Here is a 22,813-nt window from a genome sequence, read left to right as displayed (position 1 = left end):
GATGGTCAATAAATTGCATGTAATTCTCATTGGGACCCTGATTAATAGTCATAGATGATTTGGCTGCTTTGTCGTTTTCAGGCACCTCTCTCATAGCTTGATATGCAAGGTCTGCTGACTGCCTTAGGATTTCAGAAACTAATCACGCCTCTAATTGTGATGTGCCAATTAGTGTCTATTCCAAGAGTTGGGGGATACCTGCCGCTTTCAGTGAATCCCCATCGTTCTGTCCTAAATGATCCATAGCTGTTACATTGCATAGGTCTCATTTTGCTTGAGTCTTTCATGGTTTTTATCTGATCTCGCGGCAACTCGTACACATACTCCTTTTCCTTTTAACTTTTCAGGAAAATGCTGCAAAACCTCATCCTCATCTGAGTCATCAGATAACACGGACTTGAACGGTGCTGGAGAATCATTAGTAACAGGGGGGTTCGGAACAGTGCACATTCTCGGCAATACTTTCTAGCATCATAATTATTCGTATAACCTGAGTCCCCAAGCGCACCCCCTTTCCCGTCACGATCAGCATGACCGCATTGCCGACTGCTGGATTCACTCGCTATTAGCTGATCTAATCTTTCACCCAGTTCTTTTGTCCAGTTCTTATCCAGCGACTCCTTCTGCTCTCTCATGGAAGTTGGAGGGTTAAAAGACGGTAAAAGCAGATACAAATTGGCAAAAGGCCTGATAGTACACTTGTTTGCGACTTTAGCATTCTCAGCTTTCACAGGTTCTTTGGGCAAGTTGTCTGATTCCAATCCTTTGGACTTGCTGTTCTCATCAGGGTTGGGTAATAGTGTAGGAGGACACCTGCTCGACATTTTTCCTCCCCCCGCCTCGGACTGCTGAACCATCGGGGGTGCCGAAGACACAGCAGGGGATGGAGTAGGGAGGGTATCAAAGATACGAACTGGGTAAACTTCACAGCAAACTTCAGGATTCTTATTAGGCTGCAACGCTGCAAAAACTCCAGCAGCAGCAGACCGTTCAGCCTTAAAATCTTTTAAGGTAGTAATTATAAGCTTCCATGTAGTTGCTAATGATTTAGCTTCTTTATCTCCATTGCTGACCTTATCCCATAATTTCTGCCCTTTATCGTCCCAAAGTTCACGTTTAAAAGCCTTCTCGGTTTCTCCCAGGTAGCTGTTAATTCTACACCAAACTAAGTCTGCATATGTTACTTTCTTCCTATTTAAGTCCTCTCACAGAGAGAATATGCAGGAGGAGTTTAACTACAGCTTGTTCTTCAGAAAATACGTTTTGCTCCATAACTTCACTCTTCCCTCCTCCTGCCCCCAGCCACTCACCTTTTCTGGTGATCCGTCGACGAATTTATCCCCGGGGCGTCCGTACGCCTCCGTCCGGTCTTCAGTCCAGCTGAACCGCCTCTGGCTGGGCCGCTCCAGGCGTTTCCCCAATCATAGTGAGACGCCATTCAGAGTATCACGTCGGGGTCACCATTTGTTGGAACGAATAATGGACTCAGCATTTTGATTCAATGTGAATCACGCAAAGCCATTTATTACATAAACAAGCCTCCTTATATATGCAACTATTCTCTGATCACGCATCCACGCTCCAAGCATGCATTCACTAATTGGATATCATCTATGTTCACGAGCTGTCCACACACTGGAGTCTCACTGCTGATAGGTCCGTTGATTTATGTCTTGTTGAGGCCCTTTTATTGTAGAACTGCCTCACTCCCACAGCAGGTCCTGTTTTCAGCTTTCTAAGTTGGCCTTGAAATTCCGTTGGGCCTGGTTAATTCAGTAACAAATCTCCATCTAATAGAAACCCATCCACAGACATCCACTCTGGCACTCCCTCTGGTCTTGGTGGTGAGACTGCCCACACTGCAGGGTTGGAGTGGTGGAGTGATTGTTGCCTTGGAGCATTCAATGATGTCAGTTGTGTCGACGCGTGGTTCCACCTCATGCTCTGATTTCCGTTTCCCAACCTTCCACCATTAGATCAAGCAGGCAGCGGGGTTCCATCTTTTTTGAATCTGGATCTACATTGGTTAGCATAGTGGCATCCTTTCTGATATCTAGGACAAGTTTCTGGTACTGTTGGCCCCCCTTGAGCTCTTGTAGCTTGGAAGTCCTCTCTTCGATTGGAACACTGGTAGCTCAGGTGTCCATCATCATCGCAAGAAAAACACTTTTTTGGCTTGGTAACTCACAACACAGTGGCGAAGGCACTGGCAAGTGCCTCGGTATGATAAATAATGGACCCCACTCTATTGCATGCTTCAGTCATTTGCACCAAAGTCGTATTTACTGGCAACGAAGTTAAAATCTTTTTACAGTTGACATTGGCATTCTCCACGGCTAATTTAAATGCTACAGCTTGCTTCGCTTCCTTATTTTCTAATTGTTTATCCAAAGCATCTCTCAGACAATCTATGAATTGCATATATGGCTCATTTGGACCTTGAATTATCTTTTTGAAAGAGTTTTCCGCTTTGCCAGACTCAGAAATTTTTATCATAGCTTGGTAAGCAAGATGAGCTGCACAATGCAGAATGTTGGTGTGCAGCCGTCCTTGTAATCTAGAATCTGCAAACTGCACTTGTCCTAGGAGCTGAAGCAAACCCGCTCCAAAGCAAGGGTCGTCCTCCCACCGTTCTAAATTCCCAAGTGCAGCAACAGTACACAGTTCACTCCACTTTTGCTCCCACAATAATTTATGTGTGGGCATTAAGATCATGGCTGCAAGCTGTCTGCAGTCAAAAGGTGTTAGCAAGTGTGCCGTAAAAATGTTTTCCAATAGTGATTGGGAGAATGGTGCAGTTAAGCCACAAGCTGTAACTGTTCTGCGCAGCTCTCTTATCAAGTCCCATTGAAATGAAGTCCATTCGTTTGGTCCCTGATCACGCACTATCACAGGAAAAGCTAATGAGACATCACTGTCCCTCGAGGCAATTGCCTCTTGTAACAATTGCCATCAGCTCCACGGATCAAAATCATGCTCTGAATGTAACGGCGGAGCACTAGGGACGGTGGGCTCCTTTTTCACTACAGGGTCGGTATTAAAAGGGGGCAATAAAGGTTTAGAAATTGCCACACCAGGTATAGTCACATTAAGGTCTGTTAGGTCTTGCTCTGAATTTTCTTCACTTATATTGAAACTTTCCTCTGCACTCTTTTCTTGGTCTTTGCTGACATCTACTGGGGAGCTTAAAGATCGTCTCACTGCTCCCGATACTTTCTTTTCTGTTTTTATAGCTTTAAGAGTCTCTGTTACTAAGCGCTATGTTGTCATTATTTCTTTTGCTTTAAGATCACCTTTGGAAGCAGCTTCCCAAATTATAGTCCCTGCGTGCCCCCAAGTCTTTGGATCAAAGACTTCCATTCCTGATGACAGAGCACCATTTACTTTAAGCCATTTTAGCATTAACTTAACAGTACACTCTTCATATTTTATACCCCGCTTTTGTAAAAGTTGCAATAATAGTTTCACTATAGTTTCTTCTTCTACAGACAAATTATGTCCCATATTTAACTATCCAGCTGCTCATCTGTATTCATGATACAGTGATTACCTGGTTATGTTTCTCTCTTCTCTTCCTCTTCCTCTTCCTCTTCCTCTTCCTCTTCCTCTTCCTCTTCTCTTCCTCTTCTGTTTCTTTGTTTCTCAATCAGTCCAGCTGTCAAGAAGATCGTTCGGCTGGAGTCCCTCCGGACACTCGCTTCAGCGCTTTTTCAACCCTATCATGTCAGGGTCACCATTTGAGGGATTAAAAGCACGGACTCCCAGTGCAGGTGAACCAAGAGACCTTTTATTTTAGTGAGGCACTTACATTTATAGTTAGTAGCTGTTGTACATGCGTTTAACTTTCTGTTTTAATTGGCTTGTACCAGCTGTTCATGCGCTTAAAGTTATCTTATGATTGGTTTACTTAACCTTGCACGTACTCTGGCAGTTTGGCTAACACATTGTAAATATATTTTCTTATACTAAAACATTCTGATTTCTTATTCTATTTTAGTCTATCTTTTCTTGTACTAAAACATTCTGGTTTCTTATTCTATTTTAGTTAAGGTCGTTCCAGTAACTCAAGGTAACTATCTGCAAGATACTCCATATGTGTCGGCCTCTGTCAGGCCCCATCAGGCTTTGTCAGGCTCTGTCTGGCTTTGTTGGGTACTGTCAGGCCCTGTCAAACTCTACCAGGCCTTGTCGGGGTCTGTCAAGCTCTGTCAGGTAATGTTGGGTTTTGTCAGGCTTTGTCGAGCTTTGTCAGGTTCTGTCAGGCTTTGTCGGTCACTGTCAGGCTCTGTCAGGCCCTGTCAGGCTTTGTTGAGCTATGTTTGGCTTTGTCGAGCTATGTTTGGCTTTGTTGGGCTCTGTCAGCCACTGTCGAACTCTGTCAGGCCTTGTCAGGCTCTGTCAAGCTCTATCGGGCTCTGTTGGGCTTTATCGGACTCCGTTGGGCTCTGTCAGTCTCTGTAAGGCTCTGTCGGGCTTTTTCTGGCTCTGTTCTGCCCTGTTGTGCTCTGTCAGGACCTGTCAGCTTCTGTCAAACTGTATGGCTCTGTCGGGCTTTGTCAGGCTCCGTCATGCTTTGTCGGGCCCTGTCAAGCTCTGTCTATCTTTTTTGGTCCTTGTCGGATTCTGTCGGTCCTTGTCAGGCTCTGTCTATCTGTGTTGGGCTCTGTCGGGATTTGTCAAACTTTTGCAGGCTGTGTTGGTCTTTGTTGGCTTCTCTCAGACCCTGTCAGGCTCTGTTGGACTCTGTCAGGATTTGTCGGGCTTTCTCAGGCTCTGACGGGTCCTGGCGGTGTCTGTCAGGCCCTGTCAGGCTTTGTCAGGCTCCTTCCAGCCCTTTCGGTCTCTGTTGGACCCTGTGGGGCTCTGTCAAGTTTTGTTGAGCTCTTTTGGGCTCTGTCAGGGTTTGTCAAACTCTGTTGGGCTTTGTCGGCTTCTGTTGGACTCTTGTGGGCCCCTGTCGGGCTTTTTCAGGCTCTGTCGAAGACAGGGATTAGGAAGCAGAAGTGAGGAAAAGAGGCCACTCTAGTTTCTGATCATTTTTGTCCTCTGTATCTTTGGATATTTCGCCTGTATATTGTTGCGACAAATCGTATCCATCAAAACTTCAGATGGTAAAAGGTAAAAGATCATCCTTTCTGCTGTGGTTTGCGTCCTAGGACAGGTAAACTTAGCCACTGTGTCGCGGTTGAAACAGAAAAACGACATGGACCAAGTTCTTTCAAGATGAAAGTAATAGATGCCATTTATTGCTACAAGTGCATTTTTATACAATTCTACCAGTTCACATGTCTTTTCACTATTGGTTACAAGTTACAGCACTAACATCTCATTGGTTAATTTTTCTATCATCCATGTTATTCTTCTATCCCCTTCTTTCTCACGGGTACATCTCTCCTCTCTCCGGATACTCCTTTACTCCCATCCTTCTCAAGGGTAAATCTTAATATCTCAAGGCTGATCTCTACTCTCATATTTTTTGTCAAGGATTCCACAGACCCGCTGCAGTTTCCCACACCGCTGTTTTAAAATTACAGGCATCTGATAAGTAGGCCAAAGTTTTGGAGTAATATCTTCACCTCTTACATCTGGGAACATGACAAAAAGCAGAGCAAGAGCCGTACTGGGGCTCCTTTAGTTTGTAAATATACGCAGTTTCTAAAATCTACATAATTAATGGAGTTATTTAGGGTATTATTTTACAAGGAAGTGCATCAGACAGTGACACAGACAATAAACTATAGTAATTAGGCTTCTAGCACCGTATTTAAACAGCAGGGCTGCTGAAAAGCCTGCAAAAAGCAAAATAATAGGTAGATAATGCAATTATCTCTTATTGTTTGTAAAATTACCCCATTCGTGATTTCTGAAGGGGTGTTTCAATACTTTTCTAAGCTGCAATTAAACGCTGATGTGATTAATCATCACAAAGCTTTCTGGAATGAGGCACTTCACTGGGAGTCCTGGCAGGTTTGTGTTGCAAAAATTTCCAAGAATGGGTCAAAAATCCTATTTTGTTGTGAATCGTTAAGAAAAAATAAGTCAGAAAACAGGTGAAATAGAGGAGATCACCTGCTGGGATGCTAAGAAGCGCTCAAAGCCTTATTTAGGAAAAATAAGTTGACAGAAATGAAGGAAATCCTCACATGAGAGAACAATATATATATCAAGGAAGTTTAACTTCTGCAAATCTAGTCTTAGCTGCATTACAGCTGTCCAGGTTTATTTAAATATTATTGAGGAATAATCAAGAAATCACTATTTGAAAAAAATAACATTCAAATAATCTAATTTAAAATTAGATTTCTTTACAGGAAGGTCTAAATGTGACATGGTACCTTCCCTGTGTTGTTTCGGGAGCTGGATGCCAAGAACTTCAAAAGTTGAAATACACCTGTAAAATACTGCAATTATGTGCAAAAAAAAATATTCAGAAAGTTTTATATTGCCAATTCTTTTGATGGACCTGATTCTGCAGGCAAAGGAAATTATGGTGGGTTGAATGGAACATGATCAGCCTCTCAGGATGTCGAAACTGACAGTGAATTCTATGCAAAATGATCTTTATTCAGATGTGTTAATATTCACAAAGCCAATCTAATGATAGTAATACAATATAATGTTATTACCCAAATGCAGCAATTGCACCTCAGCCTTCTGTACAATGCAGAACATCATGCTGAAAGAAGAGTCTTTTCAGAGGCTGCTGGTAAAGGAAATGAAGAGAAATTTAATTTACACTTAGATTAACTAAATCTGCCTTCAATGAGAACTAATTCTGTTCCATTGAACTAATACATGAAAGGATTATCTCCCTTGTGCAGTTTCCTGATTGTTAGAACATGCTCGATGAATCAAATAATATTTTAGGTTTCACAGACTGTCATTATTTTTGCTTTTCAGTGAGCCTGACTGCAGTAATTTAATTGAAATAATCTCAAAAACCACATTTGCTACAGTGATTTTCTTGCCTTATGAATATTTTTTAGCTCATAGTGCTCTATCTTTCTTTCATTGTTGTATTTGAAACATAAATTCTTTGAAATGTTGTGAAAAGATGTATTTATACATAGATAAATGTAGCAATACTTGTATTTTGCATGAGGATTGTTTATCAATTCATTTTTTGTGCACAGTCTTACCTCTTTTATAGCCACTCTGTTGGCTGTGCACCATTTTTATTGCTGCAGTGGTCCAATCAAACACTACATGAACATGAAGCCAAAGATTTTTGCTTTTTTGTGCCAACGTATATGAAGTGGTTACACCCACCTTTTCACTTGCACCATTTGCATATGCGCTGTTTGCTCACACACCCAGTTTACAGGTTTTACACGTATGTCTAAGATCCGGGTTGCGTATTTAGTGTCACGCACTGCGATACTGTCGTGGGGGGGTGATTTAGGGTTCTGCTCACTGCAGAACAATGTTTAGATTTCTTAAAGAGTCTGTATTTTAGAGCTCCATAAGCAAACTTTCAGGGGAGGCCTGAACCCATTCGCAAAAGCAAACTTTCAGGCATTCCCTCCCTGATAACTGTTCGCTCTGGTGTCTATGTTTAAAGCTCCAGCGGCAAACTTTCAGGTGAGACCTGATAAAGGTATGCAGAGCAGACTTTCAGGAGACAAAATACTCAGAAAAAAAAGAAATTTTAAAGGAGTAGAATAGCAGGAGGGCTGGCTCAAGCTGGGTACCTGCACATAGGTCCAACTCGAATATAGAAAACCATAGACCTTTATATCTTTACAAACCATTTGCACCATGATTCAGTCCAATAGCAATATTTCACTTTGGGGTCTTTTTGCTTCTCATTGGATCCTTTTCTCTGATGCCACGTGGGCCTTTGTTTTGTTCAGCTGTATGTTTATAGTCCATATCCTTGCAGGTACTTGGGTGATACTGTTGTGGGTGTCTATTACAGGCCACCAGATCAGGATGAGGAAGTTGATGAGGCCTTCTACAGGCAGCTGAGAGCAGCCTTGCAATTACAGGCCCTGGTTGTCATGGGAGATTTTAACTACCCTGATGTTTTCTGGAAGGACTACTCAGCCAGCCAGCCAGCCACAGTCCAGGAGGTTCCTCCAGTGCCTTGATGATAACTTCCTAATGCAAATGGTGGATGAGCCAACTAGAGGAGGACCACTGCTGGATCTCATCCTCACTAACAAGGAGGGTCTGGTTGAAGCGGTAAAGGTTGAGGGCTGCCTTGGCTGCAGCAACCATGAGATGGCAGAGTTCAGGATCTCATGTGGCAGGAATAGAATACCTAGCAGAATCACAACCCTGGACTTCAGTAGGGCCAACTTTGGCCTTTTCAAGCAATTCCCATGGGAAAGGGTACTTGAAAGTAAAGGGGCCCAAGATAGTTGGTTAGCATTCAGGGACTGCTTCTTCCAAGCTCAAGATCAGAGCATCCCAACATGTAGTCAACGACGGGAGCTAGGAGACCTGCTTGCTTAAACAAGGAACTGCTGGGCAAACTCAAATGGAAGAGGAGAGTTTACAGATCATGGAAAGAGGGGCTGGCCACTTGGGAAAAATATAAGGCTGTTGTCAGAGGATGTAGGGAGGCAACTAGGAAAGCTAAGGCCTCCTTAGAATTAAACCTGGCAAGAGGGGTCAAGGACAACAGGAAGAGCTTCTTCAAATACATGGCAGATAAAACACTAGAGGCAATGTAGGCCCACTAATGAATGAGGTGGGTGCCCTGGTGACAGAAGATACAGAGAAGGCAGAGTTACTGAATGCTGCCTTTGTCTCTGTGTACTCTGCAGGAGGCTGTCCTGAGGAGCCCTGTGCCCCTGAGGCCCCAGAGGAAGGCAGGACAATGGAGGAGTCTGCCTGGGTTGATGAGGACTGGGTTAGGGACCAATTAAGAAATCTGGACATCCATAAATCCATGGGTCTGGATGGGATGCACCCACGGGTGCTGAGGGAGCTGGCTGAAGTCATTGCTAGGCCACTCTCCATCATCTTTGCTAAGTTGTGGGAAACAGGAGAGGTTCCTGAGGACTGGAGGAAAGCAAATGTCTTTCCAGTCTTCAAAAAGGGCAAGAAGGAGGACCCAGGTAACTATAGACCAGTCAGCCTCACCTCCAACCCTGGGAAGGTGATGGAATAATTTATCCTTGGTGCCATCTCAAGGCATATCAAGGATAAGAGGGTCATTAGGGCCAGCCAACATGGCTTCACCAAGGGGAAGTCATGCTTAACCAACCTCATGGCCTTTTATGAGGACATAACCAGGTGGATAGATGATGGCAAAGCAGTGGATACGGTCTATCTTGATTTCAGTAAAGCATTTGATACAGTGTCCCACAACATCCTCACTGCTAAATTGAGGAAGTGTGGAATGGACGATCGGGTAGTGAGGTGGATGGTGAAGTGGCTGAAGGGAAGAAGCCAGAGAGCTGTGGCCAATGCGGCAGAGTCTAGTTGGAGGCCTGTATCTAGTGGAGTCCCTCAAGGGTCGGTACTGGGACCAGTACTGTTCAACATATTCATCAATGACTTGGATGAGGGAATAGAGTGCACTTTCAGCAAGTTTGGTGATGACACCAAACTGGGAGGAGTGGCTGACATGCCGAAAGGCTGTGCGAGACCTAGACAGGCTGGAGAATTGGGCGGGGAAAAATTTAATGAAATATAACAAGGGAAAGTGTAGAGTCTTGCATCTGGGTAGGAACAACCCCAGGTTCCAGTATAAGTTGGGGAACGACCTATTGGAGATCAGTGTAGGGGAAAGGGACCTGGGGGTCCTGGTGGACAACAGGATGACCATGAGCCAGCACTGTGCCCTTGTGGCCAGGAAGGCCAATGGCATCCTGGGGTGTATTAGAAGGGGGGTGGTTAGTAGGTCCAGAGAGATTCTCCTTCCCCTCTACTCTGCCCTGGCGAGACCACATCTGGAATATTGTGACCAGTTCTGGGCCCCTCAGTTCAAGAAGGACAGGGAACTGCTGGAGAGAGTCCAGCGTAGGGCAATGAAGGTGATTAAGGGAGTGGAGCACCTCCCTTATGAAGAAAGGCTGAGGGAGCTGGGTCTCTTTAGCTTGGAGGAGACTGAGGGGTGACCTCATTAATGTTTATAAATATGTAAAGGGTGAGTGTCAGGAGGATGGAGCCAGGCTCTTCTCGGTGACAACCAATGATAAGACAAGGGGCAATGGATACAAACTGGAACACAGGAGGTTCCGCTTAAATATGAGAAGAAACTTCTTCACAGTGAGGGTGACAGAGCACTGGAAGGTTGTGGAGTCTCCTCCTCTGGAGACATTCAAAACCCACCTGGACACATTCCTGTGTAACTTCATCTAGATGTTCCTGCTCCGGCAGGGGGATTGGACTAGATGATCTTTTGAGGTCCCTTCCAATTCCTAACATTCTGTGATTCGGTGATTCTGTGATACTGTTTTGTCTGAATAAATCATTTCTTCTCAAGTGTGAAATAGGCCCCATTTTGCAGATGTCTGTAATGTCTCCACATTATCCTTGGAATGTTATTTTTCCCAGTCAGTTCCATTTTTCCCAGCAAAGTGCAAACTAGACCTTTTCTTATAAGTGTCCAGTGTAGTTTGTAGTTGCTTTTGGTAAATATGAGCAGAACTTTACAGCTTAAAATTTTACCAAATCCAGTTTACCAAGTAACATGAAGCAAAGAGTATATTAAAAATCATACAACCTTATATCTCTAAATAAATAATTATATTTAGTGTGCATCTACTTAAGCTAAATGATTAATATTAAACTTAAATTGGGCTCATCCACTGATCTGTGAGTAGTAAAACCATTGCCATACAGCTCACTTATTTAGCAGGGAGAGCTCAAAGTGGGCTCATCCAGGCTGTGGTATTTATAGAATGAAGTGGTTGACTCGTAGTCAAATCCAGTAGGAAAAGTCTGCACGAGACTCCCTGTGCCCACAAGTTACCAGTGTTCAGTTGCTGTTCTACTTCCCTGTGGGTCTCCTGGAAGGAGTTCTTGGCCTGGCTGCAGGTCAGGCCTTTACCTCCTCTGGAGCCTGGACCAAACTGCTGTTGGTTTAGCTGGGGGGGTCAAATGCATCTGCCACAGGATTATTCATATTGTGAAGGGGTTTCTTTTTGAAGGGACTAAAGGGTAGTTATAGAACCAGCTGCTGATAGCGTTTAAAACACCTCAGAAATGGAGGTTACCAAAGGTATAAGCAATGATTTAAAGCTGTGTGAGGGCAGGATTGTGTCTGGTCAGTCCTCCCTCAAGACACCTGCTGTTGGTGCCTCCAGTTACCTCAGGTCCTGCTTCCTCCAATTATCTCAAGTGTCACTGACTGAAAAGGCGGGCTGCAGGGGAGGTGAAGCCGCGGCACCCAGCCCGTGCCCCCGACCACCCCGCGAGTTCCCGAGAGCAGCCTGTACCCGTGGGAAAGGCTCACCCGGAGTTCATGACCCGTCCGTGGCAGCCTCCCCGCGCCGGACTACACTTCCCAGCGTGCCCTGCGGCACCGCACCTCCCCTGACCAATCCCTGCCGCCTTGTGCGCATGCGCGTCGGGACGTGCTGACGACGTGAAAGGCTAGTAGGTAGTGGTGGTTGTGGAGGTCTTGATTGGGTCTTGTCGGGTCCTGGGTCTTCGGTATTGGTCACCTACTTGCTAGTACAGCGGTTTTCGTGCGAGTAGACAGGCGACGCTGACGGGGTAAGCAGCGGTTCCTCCGGGCCCGACCCTTGGCGGGGGCTGGGGGGCGGCTGAGGGGTGCGGGCGGTGGTGGGGGACCTCTGGGGCTCTACCAGCTCCTGGTGCTGCGTGGGTAGCTGACACACACCCTTAAGCGTCCCGGTTGTCCCCTTGTTCCGACATCTGTTGTTGCTCGGCATCATATCGCGATAGGGCACCGTGGCGGCGGGGAGTTCCCGATCTCCTCAGCCGGGTGTTCGCTCCCGGCCCACTGGTACCCGCTGGGACCCTCTGCGTATTCCCTTCCCGGGTCTCCCGGGACCTTCCCGGGTCATGGAGTTGTCCCCATTGTTCCTTCATACACGGTCAAAGCCCCAGCGAGCGAGGTTCATACCTCTGTTTCTTGTTTTGTGCTCGTAATGGCAATTATTAGTAAAAAGGCTATAAAATAGTGTATCTTCATTTCTGCTTTTGTGAACGGGATAGTTTTTATAGTGCTCGATTGTTGCATTTGCAATATAATGGGTCTGCTCAGTTTGCCTCTGCTTCCTGGTCGCTATTGTCGATTTGTTTTCATATTCTGAAGGCTCATGCTTAGCAAGACTGGGAAAATATTTAGCTTTTAAAAAGGAATTTGTGTCGTAATTGCCATCAGGTTTTGTCTTGGATGCCTTCATGCCACATATTGTTTATATATATTTTTCTAAGCTTTTGTGCTAAGCGTAGTGAATTTGTGAGGCTATTATCTGATTTCTTTCGTGGCATGTTCTGAGGGATAATGTGCTGGTCTGTGATTATAATCATTCAGGTATGAGTAGAATTAAGTAGATTGTTAATGTTTCCTGCAATGAGCGCTTTTTAAGCGCAGGGGAGTGTAAAGAATCTCCTGGGTGGTTTGGTCAAATTTCCTAATGCATGTGGCTGGGTTGTGTAAATCCCCCCTTTTGTCAATTCCCAAGTAAAAACTGTTGAAATTGCTCCAGTTGGAGTGAATTAAAAATGGTTATTGCTCCTTAGATTGCCAGGAGCTCAAGCAGGCGTTGTTTTACTCTATCCCTGAGCTGTTTTCTTTTTTTCACGTCACTGCTGTGTCAGGAGAAACCCATGGATGGTCCTGGGGATGTGGTACCCTGCTCAGTGCTCTCACCTGGCTGAAGGAACCATCAGCTCCTCTTCTTCCAGTCCTGCTTAGTGTCTTGGTGATAAATTCAGTTTAAAAAAAAAAAAGTTTATAGCAAATTAATACTAAACTGAGCTGGCTCTGGTGCTTCCAGAAGAAGATTCCAGGATGTTTTTAACATCCTGGTGACTGACAGAAGGTGTTAAAAGAATCCTGTTTGGTGGCTGATGAACTGTTGTTAAAGTGGATGGTTAAACATGATGAAGACATTTCTTCAAAGTGTATTCTTTAGAGTGGAAAGCTTATTGTACCTTATAGTAATTGTGCACTTTGGCAAGTGTCATTTCATTTGCAGTAGACCCTGGAGAGAGGTGATATAAATAATGATGTGTAGCATAATATAAAATTAGGTGTACATACAAAACATTTAAAGCAGAGAAACTCTGTTGTACAAATATGCATAATGCTCAATTGCGGGCAGATGCCAAAATAATTATATAACCTTTGAAATATAGCAATACACACTAATATTTTAAAAAATGCAGACCTTTTAATGAATATCTAAGTATTTTGCTGAAGCTCATAAGGTATTATTTTTCTTTTTGAAACATCTCTTTGACCATTAGATGAGTTGTATTTATACCTGAGACTGCAATATGGAGAAAATCTTAAATATGTGTAATGGTAATCTTAATACCCCTTCTGTAAAGAGATAAATATACCAAACTAGCAGCTACTTAGATTATTAAATTGTAGTAGGTTTGACATGACTTCTGTTATATCCAACCCAGCTGCCCATTTTAATTACGGCAGTAACTGAGTGAATTACTGTAAATTGATTTTTAGTTAGGTATACTGAGTATAAAAAAAAAAAAGGGGGGGGGGATAAATTCATCAATAATCATAAAACATTTTAATATCAAGTAAAGTTTCCAACACCGTAATCCGTTATAGATTATCAGGTAGCTTGTGTAAAATTGTGCTTTTGAAAATTGTTGCTGTATTTGTGGTAATAAAAGTCTGGTTTTGGCTATGGGAAGAAGATACGGTCAAACCATTAATACTGGTACCGATATGCAGTATGTTGTTAAGCCGTGAAGTTCAGTCTCAGTATGGGTTGTATATATTTTGATTAGTCTTAAATTTTTTTTAAGCTCCATATTCCATTGATATTCTTGTCAAAAGTTCAATTTGTTCTTCTCATTTTATAGTCCCAGTCCAGCTGTCCTGGAATGAGAACAAACTTTCAACAAGAAATACCTGCCCACTGCAAAGAGCAGAATTGGCATTTGGATTTTCACTTCTCGAAACTTTTGAAAAATATATTTTATACCTGTAGTAGTTATTTAACAGGTGGAGAAACATTGAGCTTTTTACGCTGAAATACAAGGTGAAGGTGTGCTTGATCCAGCCTTCCTCCCTTCTAATGGTGTTTTACTAATCAGATTAAAGAGATTATTTCTGCACGTATTCTGGAAAGTGCTTGTGTTTGAGTTCTGACTTTTACGTGGGACATAGGAACGTAAGAGTAAGGATAGAGTGTTTGTTTTTTTTTTTTGTTTGTTTGTTTGTTTTATTGCACACCCCCCCCCATCTTTCTTTCCTGCTATGATAGAATGTATTTCTAAAGCTGATGCTGTCATTCTACTCTCAAACTATTAGGATTGATGCAGTAATTATTTAATGAAATGTTATTAGTGGAATTATGTAGGAGGTCAGAAAAATGCTCTTTAGAGTTTTTGAACCTTCAGGGAGATTTGGCCACAAGTATCATGTTTTAGTGTGGGAGTGGAACTAGCAGCATTAAAAAAGGACAAAATTAGGGATATCTTGTGGAATTTATACTAATGAACTAGAGACATGTTTTGTTGCATATGTGGCAATTAAACGCAGAATATTTAAATGCTAGAAATTCTTATTGTTTTTATTCTGAGGCAAAAGGTTGGAACAGAAAGAAGGAATGGCATTTTTATGTGAAGCTTTTTTGGATCTTGTCTAACTTTAGAGAAAAGCAGTTTGAGCAAGGTTTTTTTTTATTATTAATTTTTTTCCCCTATGAGTCGATAATTCTAGTTCAGGACAAGTCTGTGAAGGTGACTTGTAGTTCATCTGAAAAAGCTATTTTGAGCTTAGTAAACATCTCCTTAGTGATCAAATGAATAGATTTGATCACCACAACAGTAACTTGTTGGATAGTGATTATATGTTATTATAAAGAATGAAAGAAAATGTGTGTTGAGATAGTACTGAGAAAATACAAAGTTGTAAATCTCAGTCTCATTTATAGAATGTAGGTTTTCATTTTTCTGTCACCTGCTTTTCAGAACACTTTATGAAAAATCAGCAAACCGTGGTCTTTAGGGTAAACTGGTAAAGAAAAAGGTAATTTTCTTGTTTAGTCAACAACCAGAGTGTTTGGGCTTGCTCACATCCTATTTCTTCTTGAAATAAATAACTTATGCTTTTTCTATGGATAAACAACGTTTAATCCGATTCCTTGTATTCCTTAAACACGTGTTCATTAGAGCATAAGCAAAACAGCGCTGGGTGTGGGGGGGGTTCACTCCGCCCAACATGCACCCTTTTAACAATAAGAAGTGTACTTAAATACAGTATGGTATTACATATTCATAATAACCCCAGAAAGGCCTATACATATTCATGACCTTTCCTGCTTTTTATTAAAATGAGTCTCAGATAACCATTTACATATTCCCCTCCTTGACCCTCCCCTGTTGCACCTGCACAATGTCACTTGGTGAATTTGAGGAAGGGTCTTTAGGGGTCTTTGGATGAAGGCTCCTTCAGCTTCGTCACAGTGGACTTTTTACCTTTGGCTCGTTAGAAGGAACTGGCTGGAATCCAAGCTACCAAACCGACTGGAACCAGACTGGTGCCTCCTTTTTGCTGTAAATCTTGGCTATCTTGTCTCCTCAAGGTTGCAGCTGGTGCTGTAAAACTTCTTATCTCGGCATTTAATGAAGTCCTGCTTTTTTTAGCACAATTAGTTACATACGGCTCTAAACTAGATATTAATTATGTGGTTTAAAATGTTAGCTTGCTAGTAGGCCGTTATTATATAGTTGCTTAACCCTTAAAATGTTAGTTCGCTCTATCAATATAACTTCCTAAACAAGTTTCATAACTTTTTACATAGAACTTAACCACCTTTCCCTTTTCCAAGTTCAGAGTCCGTGCCTCATTTGGTTATACCTGTAAACATTAAACATCTTAGCACGATTCACAACTGCATTTTTCACATTCTGCTTGAAATATTCTACCTAACCAAGAAGGTCTTGAAAAATCCCTTCATCACTTTTGAGCAGAACAACTGTCCTGTGGGTGGGATGTCAAGTAAGCAAACTGTGCTCTTCAAAATTAGAATTTTTTTGTTCATCCAGCACAATAAACAGTGGACAAGTCTGATTAAACTATCTTGGGAGCTACCTAAAGACTTTAAGATGCGGCTTTCTTTTTCTTGTATTTAAGTATTGTATGGACCAATTATGTTGCATTTCGTATTGGTGTCCAAAACTGCGTCTGTCCTAAGGTCTTGAGCTTTAAGGAAATATATTTTGGTACCTGGTGAATGGTTAGTGTGCTGTGCTGCTGCAAAAATATATTAAAGGACTGTTGATATGGTGGAGACAGCGGCCATCAGACTTGGTAGAGTCTGAAAAACGGTAGAGGAGAAATAGATAATTTGACCAGTATCAAGAAAACTATGAAATAAGGTATTTGTCCTCAGGTTGCAAAGATTAGACCCATTTATGGTCGACCAGGTTCTCTTCAAGAGCACATAGGTTGTATTTTTGACAAAACTCAGCTCGTCTGTTTCTTTCTGCTTTGCACAAAACCTTTTTTTTGTGTTTTTCTTTTTTGATGCTTTTATGCGTTTAAATGCTGTGTTAAAATAAGAGGTGTGGGAAAAGGGAATCAGAGAAAGGAGTGGTGGCCAAATACACAGTAGAAAAGTGGAGGAAAATCGCAAAGCAGTACAGTGAAAAGTAAAATAAGCTGAAACAGTCTTTCCGGTGTAACTCATTAACTTAAAACCAGTAGGAAATGCTTTTAATTTCTAGTTGTGAAAGATGCGTTTATTCTATTCTGAAATCTCCCATGCTGCTTGGTAATAAGTGACTGGTGTGTAAGAGGAGATAAATTCTTAGTAGTAGATTGATTGCATTTGATGATTGCCAGGCATTAAGGTATAGCTGAAATATTTTGACTCTTTAACATGCTTTACAAAAAAAGATTATTTCAGTGTTTTTTCTCTTGATTAAAAATGGCAAAAGGTCCTAAATTCTGAGGATTATAAAGATTATTTTTTTTATGAAGATCCCTTTTACGGACATAGATTCTCATTGCTGTACATTTCTCCATTGTTAGTTTTGTTTAGCAAAATTTTACCATTTCAGTTGATAAAACTAAAATCCTTACGCTTTCATACCTTGTTTTAGAGTATATGCGAAGTTTAATGAATGATCTCTTGGTATGAATAAAATATTTGTATAACTGTTTTTTACCTTTGAAGAAAGATCAAATCACTTTTTTGTATATATATATATATATATATATATATATTTTTTTTTTTTTTTCTTCCAGCCTCACTAACAGCACCAAAACTTCCCCAAATAGTGCAGTTGAATAAACACTTAATATGCCAGGAAAACTGCAAACCCATCCTTATTAAGGGAGCTTTTCTTTCTTGATATTTAAGTGTGTGTGTCAGAAAACTAAATTAACTATAATTTGAATTAAAAGCTCTACTTACTGCTTGTTGGCTTATTTTCTGGAGGTGGGCAGAAAGCAGCTGGAGGGTATGTAGATAAGAGAAATTATAGTTTTGCTGCTAAAATTAAAGATTTTTTTTTTTTGGCATTTACAGCATGAGTTATCATTTCTATGGTGAGATCTGTTAGTCCTTTTCTGGTACCTTTGGGTATGTGTGGTACCCAACTTGATTTTTCTCTTGGAAAATTGGTCTGTATAGACACCATTGGTATTTCTAGCAGCAATTAAAGTTAATAAAAAGATTCTGATTTTTGAACCTTAGACACTCAAATACATTGCGTGGACACTAAAATTAAAATATTGGCACTGAATAATATCTATGGTTACTATATCTTCTGCATCTTCTGTTGCATGAAGAATTATATGTATTTATTGCAGTAGCCTCATAAATGCGAGGGAAGTTTTATGTTAGGATTTTGTGAGGCATTTTAATGTCTCACAGGTGAAATATGGCCTGAAATGTACAGTTCTTGGATAGAAGTGGGAATTAGCCAAAAACCTCAGTGCAGCAGCTGTGTTAATACTTGAAGAAGCAGAATTACATCTTGAATATTCTCATTTTTACAGCTATATCAGCTGCTTTGCTTGAAAGGAAAACAATGTGCATTTGTTTTAGTTCCTAAAATTGTAAAGGTAACCAAAGTGCTGTTATATGTGGAAATGAAATTTTGTTAGGCTTTCAAATAGCATCACTTCTTAATTTTATTTTCATATGGTTGCATTAAAGACCTAGCTTAGAGACCAGATCTCAGATGGTGTGGTAAAATTGTCTGCATGACCACCTCGTATTCTTAGGCTTTAAAGTACTAATTAAAAAAATAATGAATATAATATGTATTATTCAGGTTGTCTGTGGACTCAGCCAGACCATCATGGCAAGAATAGTTTTGGAAGGGGGAGCTGGTTATACTGGATGAATTAGTATAATATCAATTAAGTTGAGACCAGTAGGAGATTTAATACTTAATGGAACTATAAGTACTTGTCTAAAATTCTTGAAATAGAAGGTTTAGAGAGCATGACAAGTTTGGACTGTACACATGTTGTACCTTGAGTTACATTTAGGAGCTCAGACACAACATGTATGTTGCTGAATTGCTTTTAAATTGAAGAGAAAAAATTACATTCTTGTGAACATTGTTAATAATTAATATTAATCTTCTTGAAGGGACAGTAAACTTGGGATATATATCTACTCCTCGCTCTTTGAGATTGGAATGAGTCCTGATGTGCAGAACAAACTCCCTCGTGGTTGCTCTGGACTAGCTGCTGCTGTGTCCTGGAGCCAAGTTCAGGACTAAACAGATGTTGGGTTTAACAGCGTGTGACACTGTGATTATGTAGGGGTGTTCCCAGCTTACTTTTTTGGTAAAGGTAAAGTTTTTGGTAAAGGTAATAATAGTGTTAAACTAAAAGACTTGCTAATAAATTATGTCTAATTATTATTTTTTTTAGCAAATAATTAGCTTGATTGCTTTTGAAGAGAAGACAACTTTTTTTAATGAAACCATGCATTTAGTGTATTTCAGTAAAAAAAATATTAGATTTCTTTGGTAATTTACTGCTGGGGTTGGGACTGATGATTTGATGATTTATTTATTTTTAATGAAAAGGGTTTTCTTCTTATTTGGTGTTTCTCGTGGCTCTCCCACTTCATCATGTGAGGAAAGAGAATCTATTGAACAACCTTCTGCTCGAAGTGACTGAGATTCCCTGGAGTTGCAATGGGGGCTGTTGTGAAAGTCATGGGTAAAAATTTAAAATTTAAAAAAATAGCAATTGATATCATGTTGTGTTTCAAATACTGACTAACATTTTATGTCTTATAAAAATTTGAACCTCTACTGCCTTAACCAGTGTTAGAGACACAGCGATAATGCCTTTTAATCAAAAGCAATTTGCAAATTTAAGTGGTTACATGTTTTGTTGTTGTTGGTTTGTTTTGTTGTTGTTGGTTTGTTTTGTTGTTGTTGGTTTGTTTTGTTGTTGTTGGTTTGTTTTGTTGTTGTTGGTTTGTTTTGTTGTTGTTGGTTTGTTTTGTTGTTGTTGTCTTTTTTTTTTTTTTTTCTTCCAGCTAAGGGCAGCTGCTTTGAAAAGAAACACGTCTGCTCTTTAAAAACATGTTTGAAAATGTTTTAAGGTGGTGAGTGGAGAACAGTATCTGTCTTGTAAATGTGTTGGAGATCATGGATAACATGTAACCATCAAAGTTAAAGCATTTGGGTTAATCTGTTACCATTGCTAAAACTCTTAAAAGTCTTGATTTTTGATTTTTTTTTTTTTGTGTTGCTTTTATTTTTAAATTATTTTAGACATTTTTCCTGCAGGATATTCAAGAAATCTGAAGAACAGACTTATTTCCTCTGTTGCCTGGAGTTCCTAAGAAATGTTTTTCTGATTTAAAGCTGGGCTTATGGCACTGGAGATTGTAGGAGCTCAAGGTGCTCAGGCTGCATCATAAAATCATCGCAGAGCACAAAACCAGCACATTTTGAGATAATATAAGTTAATGATGGAAGGAGTTAGAAATAATGTACAACAGGTATAACGAAGCTAAGTATGGTCATCTCTATTTAGTATCAGTAGAACAGAGATTTTTACTTTAGAGGAGTATAGTGAATAGAATATTTTGGGAGAGAAAAAACCTGGGATATAACAGAGAAGAAAAAAAAATGTTTATTTGAATGCTCTAAGTTAAGTTGGCTCACAAATGAGTAGAAGGCAAAGCTCACAAAGTCCATGTATCTACTAATTACTTTACAAGTATTTATCTAGCAATTGGATTCTTTTGATTTTTCTGTTTAATCTCTACCTTTGAAATAAGGTCAATGAATATTAAAGGTAGCGTACTTTAAGTCTTGTGGTTGTTCTGTTGTTTGTGGTGGGGTTTTTTCCTTCCTTTGAGGCAGTAAAATTTATATTCAAGTAAGGTGCATTCATTCTGTTCCATGAGTAAATATTAAACCAAATTTCTGGAAATGTTCTTAAAATAATTACATTTTATAATCCCTTAATGTTTCTCTACAGAATTCCCTGGCACAAACTTCCATTTTCACTCATAGACCACTTTTAAATTTTTCTTCCTGTCCCCATGACAGAAATGACTTTTGCTAATTCTGTAGACAGTATCTTCAGAGCTTTGTACCAAATGAGACATAAATGAGGTTATGATTGTCTCTCTCTTCCCTTTGGTTAGATATAAAGGGGGGGGTGGTAGAAACTGAGCTGCTTTGTAAAAATGAATTTCACAGGTACACGATGACAGAACTACAGTGGTGCAGTTATAAAATTTGATATACTGAGTCAGTATAAAGTTTCATCTTGCTGTATTCTGTCTTCTAGAGCAGCTAATAGTGATGGTGGAGGATGGAAAATATCCTGTGTTCTGCTCTCAGTCTGTGCTGGCATTTTGTTGCTTTTGAAATATTTAGGTGCTGTGCATTTGCTCTAAATTTCAAATATAAATTCTTTAGATGGCCATAGTGATGGCTGCAAACATTGCAGCTTTTCATTGTATCCCTTAGTTTCTTTTTAGTAAGTGTTCCTCATTTTTATACTGTTCTTTATTACTATTAACTACTACTAGAATGGTATTTTCTGCAAGCAACTGCTTCTGCAAAGCTGATGAGTCTTAATCGGTACTGGAGTGATTCGTGAAATGGATCCTATATCTTTGTGAAGACCAAGGGAAGAGTTGCTACCGAGTAGTATCTTACATCTCCTAGTATAGCTGTTCCTGTTCTTATTTCTTTTAGATAAATATAAACTTTAAAAGCTATTAGTCACAGTTATTTCTTCTCCAAAGATGGAAGATTATTGAAGCCGATGTCCTGGAAGGATATAAGATGCTTAGGAGCATCCCTGGCACATAGTTAATAGTATCATGGTATTTTTTTCTTTAATTAAATCGTTTATAAAGGTAAGAAGTGCTGACAAGCAGCATGGAGAATTGAAATCTCATCATTCTTGCACAGGTCAAGGACAACACAGCTGGTAATGAAGAGGTTTTGGACAATATCTCTACCAGCTTCTGCAGTGTTGCTTCAAAAAGCAGTTTTTTGATGTATGTATTTTTAAACTTTTCCCTCCTTGAAGGTGGGAGATTTCAAGGTGTAGATCATTGATAACAGGCAGGAATTTGCTCCATGATGGACTCCTTTTCTTGACAATAGAAATAATTTTCTATCTGCACATATTCACTTGGAAAATATAATTTTGAATAGCTTGTCAACTGGACACCCCTGTTTAAATTGTGAATTCTTTGCAGTTTTCCCCACTGGTTTTGATACAACTGTGACACTGTTCTTGTTGAGCGTGATTTATGAAAATCCAAGTGAGACAATGACTGAAGTATATAGCACAGTAATTTTTAACTTCCTTGGATGAAGAAGTCATTGTTGAAAAAAAGAAAACTCTTTTAAATGTCTTCCTATGTGCCTGTTTTCTACACTTCGGTAATTGTTCAAGGTGGTGAACTAAAACTACTGATTGCTAATTTAGGATGTATAGATTCCTTATTAGTACAAGACTTTAATTAAAAAAAAATAAAAATATTTAAAGAAATGAAAATTTAGAAAGGAATTTGCCAAATAAAGAAGATGGGAGCAAATGGCAGTAGCAGCATCAGTGAGCTTCCGGAAAACGAGTACTTAAAGAAATTAGCAGGAGCGGAACCTATCTCTGACCCGTTCTGGAATCAGCTGCTGTCTTTCAGCTTTACCACTCCAACAAACAGGTAAAAGGGTTCTTGTTGAAAAACTAAACCTTGATTGTATATTTATAAGTCTGAAAGCAAATGAGTGGTTTTGTTAATCCTGTTCTAGGTAGCAGAGGAATAAATGTGTGTGTAAATGGACTGTTGTTTCTGATTTTGGAGGCTCTTCCACCACCTCTTCCATTTCTGTGGGTTCCTGTTTTCTTGGTTTTTTTTTTTTTTTTTGGGAAAGCCTCTGGAGTTGCTTAAGACTCTAACGTGATATTTCCTCTTGACTTACATTGAATTGTACATTTTCCATAACTTAATTGTAGGTTACCTGTTGAGTTTCTTAGTCTGTATGGCTTCCCCCCCCCCCCCCCCCCCCCCCCCTTTACATTTTACAAAGAAGCTTGGCATGTCTCCACAAAAATATTTTCTAAATATCTAAAATTCAAGTTCCATGTGTCTTTTCACTCCAGCAAGTGGTGTAGATGTAAACAGAATTAATATTTTTGTGAGGATCCACAGCACATGTCCAGAAATACAGAAAA

General features: G+C 40.3%; 1 protein-coding gene across 1 annotated transcript in view; it reads left to right on the top strand.

The window, feature by feature from the left end:
* Positions 1-11,521: 11,521 nt before the first annotated feature.
* Positions 11,522-22,813, top strand: part of LOC135577008 (dymeclin-like) — a 225,210-nt gene continuing 213,918 nt past the window's right edge. Inside the window, 2 exon segments of the mRNA XM_065044447.1 lie at positions 11,522-11,673; positions 12,748-22,301. Of these exon segments, the coding sequence (XP_064900519.1) occupies positions 22,165-22,301 (137 nt within the window). The 5' untranslated portion in view covers positions 11,522-11,673; positions 12,748-22,164.

Source organism: Columba livia, chromosome W, assembly GCF_036013475.1.
Source record: "Columba livia isolate bColLiv1 breed racing homer chromosome W, bColLiv1.pat.W.v2, whole genome shotgun sequence".
Taxonomy (NCBI): domain Eukaryota; kingdom Metazoa; phylum Chordata; class Aves; order Columbiformes; family Columbidae; genus Columba; species Columba livia.
The sequence above is the reverse complement of the archived record's forward strand: the minus strand, read 5'-3'. Positions and strand labels throughout refer to the sequence as shown.